Genomic DNA, 18,476 nt, shown 5'->3' with positions numbered 1-18,476 from the left:
TGCTTACTGAAGAAAAAAAAAAAGGCCAATTTATGGGATTTGAGAGTCATCTGTGGGAAGGTAACCTTAAGCGAGGGAGCTGTAATTTTCTGCTGGTTTTCCAGATTATTCAACAGATACTTCAAATATAAGTCCATGACTTATACTCAGGGACTTACGTAATAACTAGAAGATAGTAGGTGCTTAGTTAATGTAGAATAAATACAAATAGGATGTTTTAGAACCATATTAAGACATCAAGAAATCAAGTGGGGGTGCGTATGGTAGAACAGGAGGACTGTAGAAAGGGATGTAAACATGCAATACAAATTTATCCACTCTACAAGCTTGTACAGTATCCGGGTGGCAAATGATGTTGCCACTGACTACCATGTGGGTAATTCACTGCTGATGTCCCCTTTAAATTCAGCTATTTGAAGAGGTGGCAAATATCTCATCCACATGCCATTTAGTTCCCACATCACCTGCTATGTGGAGCACAGCTCTGTTATTTGATTTGCTTCAAGCCACCTTGAACTTTGACACAGCCTGCACTTTCACACATCATGTGCTAACATGCCTATCTTCGTATATTGAGCTCATGCTCTTGTACATCAGTTGCTGAACTTTTTTAGTCAGCCAGAAATTTATTTTTAAGCAATGGCACCATTTTTATATAGAATTTATATAGCTACATATTGTTTGTATTTTATGCAAACTGAAAAATTGCTGATACTGGTAATAACACAGTTAAGATGGAAACTGAACAGATGTAATAAAGTAGAAAATCTTTAGCCTCCTTCAGAAGCTCAATGAAATGAAGACTGTTCAACTGTGAAGAAAAAGAAAAATAGAGAACCCGTATGAAGTACTACATACATGTACAGTGTATTGACATCTTGGAAAGTAATGATGAAAATAAGGTTTTTAAAATTACGGGCAAAATCAGCATGTAAAATATTTTAATAATTATTTATATAAAGAGTTTATGCCAATACTTCTAGAAATTAGTTTCAAAAGAAACCTAATGTTCGCTTCGGTTTTGACAAAAATTAAGAAAATTGACCAGAAACATTAAAATAATCTGCTCAACCTTCAGCAAAATTTGTTTTGTTTTTTTTTTTTCCAACGTTTATTTATTTTTGGGACAGAGAGAGACAGAGCATGAACGGGGGAGGGGCAGAGAGAGAGGGAAACACAGAATCGGAAACAGGCTCCAGGCTCTGAGCCATCAGCCCAGAGCCCGACGCGGGGCTCGAACTCACGGACCGCGAGATCGTGACCTGGCTGAAGTCGGACGCTTAACCGACTGCGCCACCCAGGCGCCCCAGCAAAATTTCTTTGTAATACCCACAAGCAACTTTTCCTTCTCAACATTAAAGTCAGTTTACCATTATACTCACTGAAGGTAAACTAAGAAAATTGGAAGATGACAACTTGGAAAAATAATTCCTTAAGTGAGATCATGGAGATGCAATGAGCAAAATCCAGACTCTGGGAAAATTTACCAGCAAATCATCAGGTTATTTCAACCAAAAATTGTAAGAATGAAAGAGAGGGGCGGCTGGGTGGCTCAGTCAGGTAAGCATCCCACTTGAGCTCAGGTCATGATCTCGCAGTTCATGGATTCCAGCCCTGCATCGGGCTCTGTGCTGACAGCTCAGAGCCTGGAGCCTGTTTCAGATTCTGTGTCTCCCTTTTCTGTCTGCGCCTCCACCACTGGCGGTCTCTCTCTCAAAAATAAACAAACATTAAAAAAAGAAAGATATTTATAAAATTAAAAGATACTTGGACATATCACCCAATTAGCAATATGTGGACTCTGTTTGCAATATATATAGACTCTGGATTCTGACTAAAAAAATTAAAGAAAAAATCTTTTGATTTTATGAGGCAATCACAACTTAGGACAGTAGCTGTATATTTACTAGTAAAAACAGTTAGTTAGCTTAGGTATGTCAATGATATTATGGTTATGTATAAAGTAAAAAAAAAAAAAAATTCCTACCCTTTTATAGATACCTACTAAAACACTTGCCAGTGAATTGACTTCAAAATGATGGAGTATGGAAGAATGGAGAGAGAAAAACAAGATTAGCCTGAAGGTGGTAATTAGTAAAACTGGGTAATAAATATCTATGGGCTCATAATAGTATTCTTTCTACTCCTGCATATATATGAAAAGTTTGATGATAAAGGTAAAATCACTAATTTGCTTATAATTATATTACAATCTATTTAAAAATGTTTTTTAAAACAAAAATGTTATGCAATATATAGGACAAAAAAACTCTAAACACATATACTAAAGAATTAAAAAAAATAATTTTCTTACTTTTTGAGTAAAAATCAGGTTAACACGTAAGCAAATTTTCAGGAAAATGTTATATATGAAAATGTAAACTTTCATTAAAGATTTTTAATTAGTGAATGGTAGACTCTATAGCAAGACCCAAAAAATACCAGCTATTTTCATTTTCAGAACCCTTTTTGGCAAGAGAAGGTGCCACACTCAAACATAACGAACGTTGAGTCTGGCCACAGCACATACTGTAACACCATTAAGTCAAATAAACATACACTAAATTCATATTGTGATTTTATGCTACAGCATATAATACATTAGGATCATCAAACTCTGAAGTTTTCACACCCAATGACAATCGGCATGACAGAATGGAAAAGTACATGAGGTCCGTGTTTAGCTCTAGGTTTGGACCTTTGCTCTGCCACCTAATGGGTCAGTTATCTATTATCAGGGATTAACTCACAGGGCTACTGTATTAAATTTACATATGTGCCTGGTATATCCTGGCACACACCATACATGTGATAAATATTAACTCACTGCTTAAAGAGAGAAAAATGTATCATTAAATTAAAAAGCAATTAAGTAATAATGTACACTTAACATGCCAAATTCAATAAACTGCACGTTAACTTGAAAAGCCGAAATTAAATCCCATAGCTTTTCATATTTGTTTAACTTAGTATCAGAAAACTGAAGACAGAAAGATTCAAGCTAACTCCAGGCACTTACTGCACTTATTACAGGGTTACAGCAGAGGTATGTGGTCCGTTAGAATGAGGGCAATGGAAATCACCAGTTTTTCAGGTAAAAAATGGACATATGCAGACACAGACTTCTGGGGCAAAGAGGAGGGGAAGGTGGAAGCAGTGAGGGGAAAGAAGAAAAACAGAGGGTACAAAGAAACAACTTTCTTGTATTAGCGTCTGGTGGTATTTATATTTTTAAACATAAAAGTACTAGTCATAATTGACAACCCCTTATGTAAAATATTTTTTTTGGTATTCCCCAAAGAAGGGGAAAATGGAACAGGGATGGAGGGGTGGACACAATTATATAAACTGTTTCATTTGCTAATCAATTTAATGTCCTTACAGGTTGATTAAAAAAAAAAAAGTTTCTTCTACAACTTAATAAGTAGATGAGAACTTTTTGTTGAAAATAATCCATGGAGAAAGCTTAAAATGAATACCATATTTATGCAAGTCTATAAAATGTCTCATTTCTGTATCCACCTTATAGGTCTAGGATATTACATAATAATGTTAATAACAAATTTATCCATGACCCTACAGCTAATAAGTGGCAGAGCTAGGTCTTCAAACCCAAGTTTCTCTGACTTTAATACTGGTACTCACAACCACCATGCTGTCACTTCTGAGTATATAAAAAACTTTAAATATAGTCAAGATGAACTATACAAACCCAGTATAATCATGCCATAATCTCTAAAAATTCATTATGAATACCTTCTACTTCTAGATTTCACGATTAAGTATACCAAGAAAACAACTCTGCTACAAAACCCTAGGCTCTACAATAAAACATTATATTAAATGAGATTTATTGTTAATTTATATGGAAAATGATTTGAATTAAAACATAATGCTGTTAAACATACCCACCTGAGGTTAAAGTTGAATTTCAAACATGAACTTGCTATCTATTCTTTGCCTGAGTTTGAAATATTCCCATCTTAGATATGCAGTATCTGGATTTATATATTCCATAAATACATGAAATAAGAGATTCAAAATACCTCATTCATGACTATTAATCCAATTTATAATGGAAAAAAAGTCAGGGAATAGGGAAAATGGGTGAAGATAGTCAAAGGGTACAAACTTCAGTTATCAGATGAGTAAGTTCTGAGGACATAATTCACAGCATGGTGAATACAGTTAATACTGTATTGTGTATTTCAAAGTTGCTGAAAGTAGATTTTAGAAGTTCTCACCACACACACAAAATTGTAACTAGGTGAGGCCATGGATGTGTCATCTAACCTTATTGTGGTCATTATTCTGCAATATACATATATATATCAAATCACTAAGTGGTACACCGTAAACTTACACAATGTTACACATCTATTTCATCTCAACAAAGCTAGACATAAAAAATAAAGGAAAAGCAGCCATGCTGTGACTACCTTAAATGACTAAATCTGTGAACTTGATTAGATTTTCCATCTTTATAATGGTAAATACAAATGACATTTTATTTTTTTAAATGTTCTTTTGTATTTTTCCTGAAGATTTTATTTTTAAGTGATCTCTACATCAAACATGGGGCTCAAACTTACAACCCTGAGATCAAGAGTCTGAACCAACTGGGCACCTCACAAATAACATTTTCAATTTGAAGATTACAAGGCTGCAATATTATATAAATATGGTTCTCAATACTTAATTTTAAACAATTGGACATGTGTAATGTGATAACCTTATTTTAGATTTTCACTAGTTTCAAAGCTAGTATTTATCAAGTGCTTAACTCTGTGCCAGTTGATATTCTATGCGCACTCATATATTCATTTATTTAACTTTTATTTACCACATCTTCATACCGTTTGTGCTGTAGTCTTTATTTTACAGATGTGAAACTTCGTACATCCAGGTTAACTAAACTTGCTGACAATTAGAGATTCAAGGATCAAACCTAGATAGTATGGAGTAGTAAATCTGAGCTTTTATTATTGAACAGCCATTTCAAAAAGAGTAGAAAAAAATGTTTTATGACTTGATTTCCATTACCAAAATCTCTACAATGTTGAAAGCTGCATGTGTGTAATATATTTAACTAGAACTAAGTATTCTTTAGACATAGGAATACTTTCTTAAAAAAGAAAAAAACCAACAAACAAAAAAACCCTTTACATTTAGAATGGTGTTTCCTTATACATGTTATTTTTTATTCAGAGATGGGTTAGTGCAGAAAAGTCCTAAGCTGTACTTCTTTTTAAGGTTATTTATTTTGAGAGAGACAGAGAATATCCCAAATAGGCTCAGCGCTATCAGCACGGAGTCCAATGCAGGACCTGATCCCACAAACCATGAGATCATGATCGGAGCTGAAATCAAGAGTTGGAGGCTTAACGGACGGAGTCACCCAGGCGCGCCCCCTAAGCTATACTACTTTGGTAATCTTTTTTATAAAAATTGTTTTCATTTATTTTCAAGTAGCATTTTATTGTTCTTTTATTATAAAAGTAAAACAGTTCATGACAGAAAGCCAGAGAAATACAGGGTTGGGTAAAGAAAAACTACCAATAAAATAATCCCACCACCCAAGAGAATCATTCTTCATAACTTCTTTAAAGTATTACATATGCCTTATTTGAATTTAACTAACTTAGAAATAATAAAGTGACAGAATTTCTGAACTTCGGGTCTTTTCTCTTGGCTCTTCTAAATTATCTGACCAAGAGAGACCTTCTACTGTCATTTCAGAAAGCATGCATTTGCTCCATGAGCAACTCAAAAATCATGTCACATTTTAGCTTGCTTTTTAATTAGGCCATGAATTATTCATATGTTTTATTTTTCCTGGAGTTTTCACCTTTTTTCTTGTTCATCAGCTCAGACAATATGCCTTCACATCAATACCAGACACAGCAAGCTCTCCATCTAATTCAGACATTATGTGTATTGTTACCTACTTTCTCTTTTCTTAATAACATTCCTCATAAAGCTGACATTTTGTTAAAACATATGCCAACTGCTCATTGTTGTCACTCTGGAATTTTTCACCAAAATCCTGAGTTAGTTTTTATATCTTCCTTTTAGACTTGTGTTTTGTGTCACTGAAGAGTAATATATATATATGTGAGGAACTTTTCCAGAGAAAGAAAGCCCTGACACTTGAGTGATAGTTGGTTGGGAACGGAATTCTAGGTTCAAAATAATATTTCACAGAATGCTGTAACTACAGCTCCACCTGTCTTCTAAAACATATTTGAGAAGTCTGATGCCAGTCTCTCCTTTGTAGGTAACATGTTTCCCTGTGATACTGGGAGCTTATAGAATTAAAAAGAATTTTATCCTTGAAGTTATTTTCTTCTCAACATTTGCTCTTTTTTGTAAGATGACTACTGTATTATCCTGGGTATGTTTTTGTTTGTCTGTTTTTACCATTTTTCGCGTATTTCCAATGTCTTTTGTTTAATGTTTTATATGTTGCTCTTCTCTTTGATCTCAAGATCTTCAGCAAGGTCCAGTCTGTTCTTTAGAGTGTATAGAATATTTACTTTCAGTTATGATAAATATTTTGAATTCCGAGGACTTTCCAGGTCTACTTTTTCACAGCAGTCTTTTAGTAGACTGCCTTCCAAGGATCTCCAAGAATACTGAGAACAACTTATCCTTCTGTTTTCTGTATTATTTATATTCCCCAAGGTCAATAGTCCTGCTTGTTCATCTTGGCCCTTCTTGTCTTTTATTCACTTGATTTTCCTTTTCCTTAAATCTCTGGATTTCTTGTTGTACTGATGAAAGGAAAAACTCATTTCTTCTCTGAGAGGCCTTTGCATTGATCTGTGGCTCTCTCTAATCTCAGTCTTCCGCTGAGACTGTTTCCTGAATAAACTAATTGTAGTTTCAGAGACTCTCTGGGGCTTGAGAGGAAGAGTACTTCACAAATGCTGCAGGCCTCTCTTATGTATATTCTGAGTTGTTCCTTTGCTCTGTAATAGTTCACTACTCACAACTAATATATTTAAGGACTAATTGTAGAACTTACTTATATTACCTAGCCAAAGAAGTAACACTAAAAAAATTTACTTGCATTTTAGGAAACAAATCATTACAGCTTTCATATCCTTAAATTGACTGAGAAATGTAGCTCAGAGACAGGGGGGAAGAAACCCATCAGGTAATTTTATATAGACTCTTCTAAATCTCCACTTCTAAGCCACAGTTCTCCTAAGTTTAGGTATTTAAATTCTGCTTTTTGGAAGAAAAGCAGTCATACATCTATTTGGAAGTAAGTATGCCATACGAGGACATATTTTCACTGTATTTCTATAATAATAGATGCAGGTAAGAGAACTATAGTCAAGAGTTTAGGGGTGAGCTGGGGAAGGAAGAGAATATAATCAACAGTTGAAAATACTAAGTCTAAAAGCAAAATCTACATAGGAAGTAAAATCAAGTACCACAATATTCTGTATACTCCCTCAATTAGTCATAGTTACACATTGCCTTTCTACTAAAATGTCAGTAAAACAGATAAACTAATTCTATAAAGTATAAATAAATAAAAAAATTTCCCCTCTGAAAATAGGACTAGTATCACTACAAAAATTTTGATGTCACTAAAGGAAACTGACAAAATCACCCAGTCTCCACTAATTCCATAACAAATATATATATATACATATATATATATTACATGGAGGTCCTTTTAATCATGACTAGATAAAACACTTTTCTGCAGACAGAATGATATAGCTAAGGCTGAACTCATTCAATGTATGCATATATAATAATTTTTTATATATAATAAATAATTTTTAAAAGTCAAAGGTCTTTAAGGGTTCTGCCCAAATGTACCCTTCAGAGAGTTTTAGTCTTGCATATTCAGCAATATCTCAACTATTATAATTATGTGACAGACTCACTTTAAGTTGCTAGGTACTGGTAGAAATTCAGTTTGTGATAAAAGCCATTAAACTAACATTATTAACAAAGAAACCTACTATTTATAAAAAATAATCTTACATATTTTGGGCATATACAATTAAAATTTCTTGGTTATATAAACTTCAAAGAGAGATATTTAATAGGCTATTTTATGTAACATAAAATTTAAAGACTTATAATGTATTCATTTGCAGACATCCAAAGAACGTCTCAACTGCAACCACAATTTTCCATTTATTTTTCTGATATATGAACAAGCAAAAAATATAGAAGTGTGTAATTCGTATAGACACTGCTAAAAATGAACACCTACAGTAAATGGTAATTTAGTAATTTTGTTTCCTTTTTCTCCACTTAACAAACTTTAACATACATATTTTTCTTTAAAAAACACTCCATGTAGAATTAAATATTCTTAAGCTTTGGTATTAGGTTGATATAATTAATCCATAAAAAAACACATGGTAAAATCTGTATTGATTTTCAACTAAGAGAACTGTAGTGGTTTTGTTTGAGATTCAGATAGAAGCAGCTGGTGATATTTAGAAGAAGGTCTGAAAAATTACAATTCAGAATTCTGTGTGTCAAGTGTACCATATATGTCACAAAGCAGAGGAGAAAAAGCAGAGCATGCAAAAACACTATGCAAAACACTATGGAATTTCGTCTGGTTGGTCATGAAATCAAAGAATATCTCACTGCCTATCATGCTGTATTCTCAATCCTCTGTACATAACAGTTACCTAACTGGACTTTTCATTTCTGCCAAGCACTGGTACTACAGGGATAGGTGAGACAGAAAGGGTGCTGAACACCCACCACTGTGCTTGCTGCCACTCCACCAGTTCAGAAATGGATTTAATGTGAGAGTTTGCTAACAGTCCTAATTAAACGAAATAAGGTTCTTGGGTTATAAATGGATTATAATTTTCCACACCTGGCCTAACTCACTTCCTAACATATATTCTGGAAGTGATTTAAACATGCCATTTGGAAAGCAAGAAGATAAAATATTCTTTACATCTTAAAAGGGAGTATCTTTAATTTTAGGTATATAACATGCAAACTCCTTTATCCTACAAAATGCTTGATCAAGTCTAAACTCCTATAATGATCAAGTATGCTGATAATATATTTTAACACTCTAAAAACATCTTATGTAATTTCTTCCTATAGATATCTTCATACTTCTAAGGTTAAAAGGTTTGGTTTAAAACTTCCTAAGGTGATGCTTCTTCCTACTTATGGTTAAACTGTTAACATCACATGATCCATTTAATAAAAATTTCTGGTATATCTGGACTTAAATAATTGTTTTTTTGATCTATTGATTTAACTGTTATAATTCCATATGTGCATGTATCAACCAGTCATATTTTCATAGCTCCTGAAATATAAAACTGAGGAAATGAGTTTCACAAAGTATGACAATATATTTAGAATAGTTACAATTTAATATTTTAACATTAAGAAAATAAGGCTCTTTAAAAATACTGGTCATTTTGTGTATTTTATGACACAGAAATGTACTCAGTAAACACCAGTGGGTAACAATATATCACTGTCTTTTTAAAAGTTTCCTGATCTGTTTTTACAGCAGATGCTAAGAGTAGCTCATCTATTTATTATGATGGAGTATCTCCTTAAGGTGAAGTACGCAAGTGAGGAAAGTTTATAGCAGCGCTCGATAAACAAGGCCAGATTTCTGGTGGTTGAAGTAACATAAGAAAAAGGTGAATGCCTTTTTTGACAATGACTGGCATTTTCAACTTTGTTCACTGGTCACTCTGTTTAAGTAATAAAATTAGTATCTGTAAATCTGTAACAGAATTTCTACTTTGGCAATTAATGAATGCCAGAAAGTATGGGGGGGGGGGCACTGTGTGACACAGAGTTACCCACTTCTCCATTACCATAATTATGTTTCATGAGTGTGACATGACTCTGAATAATATGACTGAGTCCTCAGCAGAGCAGCAAGAAGCAATTACTTGTAGCAAACACCATTATTAGATAGAATTTCTGTGCAGGAAGGTAATGTGGAATAAGACTGTGGGGAAAGGGCAGAAATTAGGGGGGAAAAAGACTAAAGAATTATGCAAATTTAAAAGTGCCACACATTTGTATACAAATAAGCTATACTAACCAAGACATGTATTCCTGCAATATTATAAATGTTTGATATGCAGGACTTAGGAGAGCTACTCAGTGTAGTCTCTGGACTGAGGCTAGTCTGCAAATTATTACTAATCTGTGGAGAAATAAGGAGCCTGCACCAAAACTGGAAATCAATTTTATGTCACTAGCACACTGTTTAATTCAGCTGATATTTACTCATAGCCTTTCATCCTTCCTGGTAACGGGAAGCAATGTGTTGATTTACATTCTGGCACAAGCTCCTTATCTTGAGGACCAGTAACAGTTTGCGGAACAGCAACCTTGACTTGAGTAGCACTGGCATAAAGCACAATGCCTAATGGAATAAGCCATATTTTAAATGTTACATATTTAATACTATTTCCTCCAAATTTATTAAGTTCTAAAATCCAGCGTCTTGGTTATATTATCTAACTTTGCAACTCTTAAAGTGTATCTGTCACATGGATGATGTGATATACCAGATGGGTAATGATGCTATCAGGCTATATACATACAAACATCTATGGGCAGTTATTCTTGATTAGATAGTAATACATTCTAAATTTAGATTGGATGAAGTTTGATAAAGTTAAGTCTAACAAGGACCTCATGTAAAATAAACAAAGTGGGTATTTTCATCAGTCTTTTTCAGCAACTCCAAAATTTTTGTATGATACTTACTGATGATTTTTGCATCATTCCTTGAGGGACTTTGATCAAGCAATAATTCAGGCACATTCACCATGTGGAAAATAAATATTCTGAAAAATCAATACATAGTTGATGAACACATGAAACAACATCTGTGAAAATCAAAAAAGGCTCTTGAAGATGTGTTTCACTCTAATTAAACATTTAAGTTCAGATATGATCCCTCCCCTCTTCCACAGGCAATCTGTTTTCTAATGGCAAGTTTTATAATAAAAGCTGCTCTTTACAGCCACTGTTTTCTGAAGAGACCAGAGTTACAGAGTTCATAGCCATAATAAATGGGAAAATTAACATACCATATACAAATTTTCTTTTTCAAATCTTATTTTCTTACTTTCTTATGAAAGCCAAGGTAATTTTAACTGTTATAGCCCTGATCTCACACAGCACAAATGACTTGCAGCTTATAACTGGTAGATGGATTTACAAATATTTTAGAAGTAGAAACTGACAGAGGTTAGTGGATGATTACGTTAGCATCTTCATTTTCTTAATCAGCTGTATCCCTAGTACTTAAATAATACCTGACACATAATCAATGTTCAAGAACAGGTGCTGAAAAACTGAAGGAAAAGGAGACAGAGGAGTTTATTAAGATGACCACCAAGTGACATATATACAGATAAATGATGCTATCATCAATCGAGACACGAAAAACAAGAAAAGGAGTCTAAATGGAAGAGAAGAACTTCTATTTAGGTCTACTGATTTCTGTGGAAATTCTAAGTGGTAATATCCAGAGAGCAATTAAATATACAGGTTTGAGGTTTAAGAGAAAAGTATGGAATACATATCTGGAAGACCTCACCATATTGATGGTAGTTAAAACTGAGTGTGGGTGAAATTTATCTATGAGAATATGTGTCATGAGAAGACAGTCCAGAAAGTAAAATCTTTGGAAAAACCAACACAGGAATGTATGGGAAGGGAATGAGGAAGAAATGAAGATGAGATTCTAGAACGAAACTGAGTAGAAACAGTCCAGGAAGCTAGATGAAAGCTGGGAGAGAATCACATTCCAACAACCAACACAGGAGAATTTTAGAAAGAACGTCAACATTGTCAAATTCTGCCAGGAGAGTAAAAAGATAGCTAAGGGCAGTTAGAGTAAAAAGATAGCTAAGGGATCTGGCAGTTAGATCATGTGTGATGTTAGTAAACAGATTCAACAAAGTACATTTCGCTAGGTATATATCCTTTCAAATTCTGTTCCATACTTGTAAGATTTTACACAAATGTATGTACATACACAAACTTAGAGGTTTAACAAATATTATTCATTTTAAAACTGAGATATTATGATTATCTTGATTTTTCTAACTCAAAAATATCTTAATGAAAATCTCTCCAAGTAATAGCATTAGGACCTACTTTCTCACAGCTGTACAATAAATAGTCCATTGTGTGACTATCTACCACAATTTATGCAACCAATCCCTTGTATCACCATACAGTTTTTCTTTTGCCACTAAAAACAGCGCTATAAAAAAACATGAGATATTATCAGAAGTTTAATTGCTAGATCAAGGAGCATATCTATTTAAAAAAATGTTTACAATGATAAATTTTGAACTTACACAAAAGTAGGCAATGTTATACTATACCACCCGGAAACCACTAGCCCATCATGTACTCATCACTCAGCTCCAATAGCCATCAATCCTTGGCCAATTCATACCTCCATTTATCCTATCCCTGTATCACTTTGAGGCACATCCTGTTCATATCATTTCATCTAGAAATATTTTAGTATATATCTCTACAAGATAAGAGCTCTTGTATTGTTAGCTGTTGCCAGACTGTTTTTCAAAGACTGTTGTAACAATTCACGTACCTCCTTTTATATCCCTTCCTCTACTAAATAACCACTTTTGTAAGTTGTTGGTTTATTTTTCCAAAAATTTTTTTAAATATAAGAAAATATACTTATTAGTACATCTTTTAAATGTTTAAATGTCTGCTATTATCTTTCTTTTACCCTGACATATGAATAATACCTTGGTCAGGTACAGAATTTTTATAATGCAATTTTCTCTCAACAGTTTACCTTCCACTGTTAGAAGTTCTACATCCAGGAGAGCCTGGGTGGCTCAGTCAGTTAAGCATCTGACTTCTGCTCAGGTCATCATCTCACTGTTCATGAGTTTGAGCTCTGTATGGGGCTTTCTGCTGCCACGGTTAGCACAGAGCCTGCAGATCCTCTGTCTCCCTTGCTCTCTGCCCCTCCTCCACACATAACATACTCTCTCACTCTCAAAAATAAACATTAAAAAAAAAGTTGTAAGTCCAATGCCAATGTGACAGTATTTCCTGGTAGATAACTTGTTACATTCAGAACTAAGGAAACTGACAAATACATGTCTGGTGGATGTGGGGGGATGTGTGCGTGTGTGCGCGCGCGCGCACATGTTTTCATTAAACCATCTGGGGGCGCCTGGGTGGCTCAGTTGGTTGAGCGTCCGAGTTTGGTTCAGGTCATGATCTCATGGCTTGTGGGTTCAAGCCCCACTCCGTGTTGACAGCTGAGAGCCTGGAGCCTGCTACGGATTCTGTGTCTCCCTCTCTCTCTACCCCTCTCCACTCACTCTCTCTCTCCTTCAAAAACAAATAAATGTTTAAAAAAAATCTTAAACCATCTGGAACTCACTCACCTTTATAACTGATAGACTCAGGCTATCAGAAAATTTTTCAGCTCAGGACAATTTTTTTCTATTTGTTTAATTATGGACTATCTTTCACCTGCTTCTTTTTTTTCCCTTTCAAATTCCTGTAGATATTACTCACATGTTTGACCTTTTACATTTCCTAGATCTATTCTCTTAAGTCTTTTTTCTTTTAGGATTCTTTCTCTTTGTATTTTTTTTTATAAAAAAAATTTTTTTTTCCGTTTATTTATTTTTGGGACAGAGAGAGACAGAGCATGAACGGGGGAGGGGCAGAGAGAGAGGGAGACACAGAATCGGAAACAGGCTCCAGGCTCCGAGCCATCAGCCCAGAGCCCGACGCGGGGCTCGAACTCACGGACCGCGAGATCGTGACCTGGCTGAAGTCGGATGCTTAACCGACTGCGCCACCCAGGCGCCCCTCTCTTTGTATTTTTGCTGTGTTGTAAGGATTTATTTTACATGATTTTCCAGTCTGACAACTTAAAGCCCTAACAATGATCATTCCTCACTGGAGTTCTGCTCGTATAATCATGTTTTTTATTAGTTCCAAAAAGTCATTTTGTGCTGTACGTGAATTTTCTTCAGTGCTCATTTTTGTTGTCGAAGTTAATCTGCTTCCTCTAGTAGTTTTATTTAGCTGGGTTAACATTTTGTTTAAAATGATCATTCTCTCAGATTTCTAGACAACCTTGAAGGGTTGCCTTTCTTTGTTAGCACACTGTAACCCAATGGTGGGAGTAGACCGAGGTAGTGGTGGAAGGTAAAGTGGCCTTCACCCCTGTGCCTGCCAGTTAGCAGCTAAAGTACCAGGAGAAGGCTCTCTGTTGTTTGATTCTACATCTCCTCAAACTTTTCTAGTCTCTGTAATGGACGAACTCAGCCTACAGATTTAGCTATTCCTGGGATTTGTGGAGGCTGAAAAGTCCTGAATAATCCCTCAGGGCCAGTAAACCCTCCCCAGCAATTCAACAAATATTTACCAAGCAGTGTCTATGTACCACTTAAGGAACTTAGATCTACTGGATGGTTAAGAGGTGAAAACAGATGCTGGAAAGAATGTTGCCCCCTTTACAATTTTGCCTATAGTTTTAGTTTCATTCATTAACATTACCACCACTACACCAAATACTGCTATCAACACTTTACCCAATATTGTATTTTTCTTTCCTTCTTTACAGCCCCCACCCTCGGTCTCCTCTTCTTATAATTAATCCTACTTTTGGATAGGTGATAGTGCTGATCACTTCCTAAGTGAAGTAAAAATGCTGATCATTTCCTTAGTGAAATAAAGGAACTATTACTATTGCTGGTCCCCCTCAAAACTACTGAAAGCTTATCAGGCTTTCCCCAACATATCATCTTAATAATTTTTTAGTATCTTTTAAATGGAGAGAGAGAGAGAGAGAGAGAGAGAGAGAGAGAGAGATAAGAATTTCTTAGCATCTTTAAATGTAGACAGAGAGAGAGGGAGGGAGGATAAGGGAGAGTAAGGGAGGGAGAGGGGGAGGGAGAGGCAGACAGAGAATCCCCAGCAGGCTCCATGCTCTCAGCACAGAGCCTGATGTGGAGCTCATTCCCACAAACCATGAGATCATGACCTGAGCTGAAATCAAGAGTCAGATGCTCAACCAACTGAGCCACCCAGGCACCCCAAGAATTTCTTAGTATTAAAAAAAAAATCTAATATCCCAGGGATTCCTGGGTGGCTCAGTCAGTTAAACGTCCAACTCTTGGTTTTGGCTCACGTCATGTTCTTGAGGTTTTGTGAGTGTAAGCCCTGCATTAGGTTCTGTGCTGAAAGCATGGAGCCTGTTTGGGATTCTCTCTCTCTTCCCGTCCCTCCCCAACTTGTGCTTGCTCTCTCAAAATAAATAAATAAACTTAAACAAACAAACCCTAATATCCTGGAACTTATAAGTGTCATCTATCTCGACTGAGTTTTAAGCAAAAATACCCCAGAAAAGTATAACTCACCTATTAAACACATGCTTCGTTTTTTTAGTCTTTCTCCTTTTTAAACATTTTATTTAAAAAAAAATTTTTTTTTCAACGTTTATTTATTTTTGGGACAGAGAGAGACAGAGCATGAACGGGGGAGGGGCAGAGAGAGAGGGAGACACAGAATCGGAAACAGGCTCCAGGCTCTGAGCCATCAGCCCAGAGCCCGACACGGGGCTCGAACTCCCGGACCGCGAGATCGTGACCTGGCTGAAGTCGGACGCTTAACCGACTGCGCCACCCAGGCGCCCCTCCTTTTTAAACATTTTAACTTTTTCCTACAGGTTACCCTTTTTCATCTTCATGCAATCTATGTTGAAGAACCAAAGCTGTCTGGGTCTCCCACAGTCTAGATTTTGGTTAATGAAGTTCAGCATATCCCTCAAACCCTGATATTTCCTCCAAGTTGCAGCTGGAACCTGAGGACTGAGAATTGTATTCTTTCATTGGGGGCATTGCAGTATTTTTTTTTTTTTTTTTTATTTAATGTTAGCAATGCTTAGATATATTAACTAACTGGGAATTGCAAAACAGTTAATCCTTTTCTCCCATTCTTTTGGCTGAATTAATCTTAAAAGAAAATACTTCTCACCTATAAAGTTACCCAGTGATAAAGTTCATATAGGAAAGGCAAAATAAATGATTACTTTCCATTTCTGCCTAATTTTTAAGATAACAAATTAGTTCTCTGATGATGAATTAATTTAAAAATTTATCACTATGGAATCATGGATTTAAACATAGATGCAACTAATACTGTTACTGAAGCACAACCTATCCCATCTTTGGCCAGTGGGTATTCCTCCAACTTGTTTCCTAAGGCTTTTTGACAAGGCTTTGATAGTTTCCTTAGAATCTGTAATGACAAAATGTCCCAAGTTTATCTTCTAGATTTCCTCAAAGAATCACCTATTTTTTCCCAGTTTTCTTTTCATTTTTTTTTCTTTTTTAATTTGAGAGAGTATGAGTGGGGGAGGAGCCAAGAGAGAAGGGGTCAGAAGATCTGAAGTGGGATCCATGCTGCCATCAGTGAACCCAATACAGGGCTTGAATTCACGAACCATGAGATCATGACGGGAGCTGAGGTTGGATGCTCAACTGACTAAGCCACCCAGGTGCCCCATCCTGCTTTTCTTTTACTTTTAGTAGAATATTTTTCAAGATTATAATCTGGGCACTAGGAATGACTGATTATTGCATACTGTCTTAATGTCACTGCTTTTATATCTTTTCAACACATAAAGCAAGGAAAGCTTATATACTGATATGTTTACCTATATATATATATATATATATATATGTTTTTTTTTTTTTTTAAAGTTTATTTATTTTCAGAGAGACAGCAAGTAAGGGAAGGGTAGAAAGAGAGAAGGAGAAAGACAGAATCCTAAGCAGGCTCCGCACGGGCAGCGTGGAGCCCAATGCAGGGCTCGAACTCATGAACTGCAAGATATGACCTGACCCGAAGTCAGATGCTTAACCAACTGAGCCACGTGGTGCCCCAGCATTTATTTTGAATTTCATTTGGAAATAATTTCAGACTCACAAAAAGCTAGAAAAAAATACTAAATACTATATATCCTTTATCCAGATATGCCTATTATTGTTATACTCTCTTGCTTTATAACTTGTATTCTCTCTGTATATACGTGTGTGTATATATACATTTTTTCCTTTGAACTGCACGAAGGTAAATTATATACATCATGGCTCTTTACCTCTACCTACTTCAGTGAATATTTCCTAAAACATAAGGATATTATCTATCACCACAGTACAGTTATCAACTTCATAAATTTACACTGATAAAATGCTAATCTTCTGTCCATATTCCTTGTATGGTATAATGTTCTTTATATAGTCATTCTCCCCCTCCAGGATAGGATCCAGACAAGGAACAGGTATAGCCCTTAACTGTTATCTCTTTACATAATATGGAACATTTCTATCACTTTATGACATTGACATTTCTTAATCTTTCATGGTGCTGGCTCTTAAAAAGAAAAAAACCAGAACATTCCTCATGATTATGCATTCACAGCCAGAATGCTAGAAAAGTAACATTATATCCTTCTCATGGTATCACATCTGAAAGCACATGATGTGCATCCATCCCTCCCTTGATGATGGTAATTTTGACCACAAAGTTCAGTGCTGCTAAATTTCTCTTCTCTATCATTACTGTTTTCCTTCTCCTCTGTTGTATTGGTGAAAAGGCCATGTAAATATTCTGCTCATCATCAAAAAGTCCCCTGTAGATTATCAGCCATTAGTGATTCTTGCCTAATCATTTTTACCATAAAAGATATAAATGATCAGGTAGGGGTGGGAACTGACTAGGAAAGGGTGTAAGGAACTTTCTGGAATGACAGAGACAGTCTGTATCTTGAGAAGATTAGATTATACAGGTCTATGCAGTTCTCAAAATTCAGACTGCTTCATTAAAGATTAATTTCACAAATGTAAATATTATCTTCAATAATCATACGCGAAAACAGAACTCTAGTTAATGAAATGCCTGCTAAAGGATTTAGAAATGTCTGCAATTTATTTTGAAAGGCATCAAAAAAATAAGATTGGATATGTGATAATGTAATAAAAAAAATCTAGTAAAAAGTTAACAGCTAAGAAATTATATTTGGTGAGTACAGAGTGTACACTACATAATTCTTTGAGCTTTGCTGTATGTTTGAATATTTTTTTTTAACTTTTAAAAACCTTTATTTATGTTCGAGAGAGAAAGTGTGCAATGTGGAAGAGGAAGAGAGAAAGAGAGAGAGGGAAAGAGTGAATGAATATGAATCCAAAGCAGGCTCCAGGCTCTGAGCTGTCAACACAGAGCCCTGCACAGGGCTTGAACTCATGAACCATGAGTTCATGACCTGAGCTGAAGTCGGACACTGAAGCAACTGAGCCACTCAGGCACCGCTGACCATGTTCATAATAAAACACTGAGATTCTAACTTCTGCACAGCAAAGGAAATCATCAACAACATGAAAAGGCAACCTAGTGAATGGGAGAAAATATATCTG

General features: G+C 35.3%; 1 protein-coding gene across 6 annotated transcripts in view; it reads right to left on the bottom strand.

The window, feature by feature from the left end:
- Nucleotides 1-18,476, bottom strand: part of ANKRD12 (ankyrin repeat domain 12) — a 130,687-nt gene that overhangs the window by 29,589 nt on the left and 82,622 nt on the right. Inside the window, exon 2 of one of the 6 annotated variants that reach the window (XM_040479401.1) lies at nucleotides 10,750-10,829. The exons of the other annotated variants lie outside the window; for them this stretch is intronic. Coding sequence (XP_040335335.1) covers nucleotides 10,750-10,813 — 64 coding nt within the window. The 5' untranslated portion in view covers nucleotides 10,814-10,829. The remainder of the gene's footprint in view (nucleotides 1-10,749; nucleotides 10,830-18,476) is intronic. 6 annotated transcript variants of the gene reach the window in all.

The sequence above is a fragment of the Herpailurus yagouaroundi genome, unplaced genomic scaffold, assembly GCF_014898765.1.
Source record: "Herpailurus yagouaroundi ecotype Mexico unplaced genomic scaffold, PumYag 142, whole genome shotgun sequence".
In the NCBI taxonomy this organism is placed as follows: Eukaryota; Metazoa; Chordata; class Mammalia; order Carnivora; family Felidae; genus Herpailurus; species Herpailurus yagouaroundi.
Note: the sequence above shows the minus strand (reverse complement) of the source record. Positions and strands in the feature narration are given on the sequence as shown.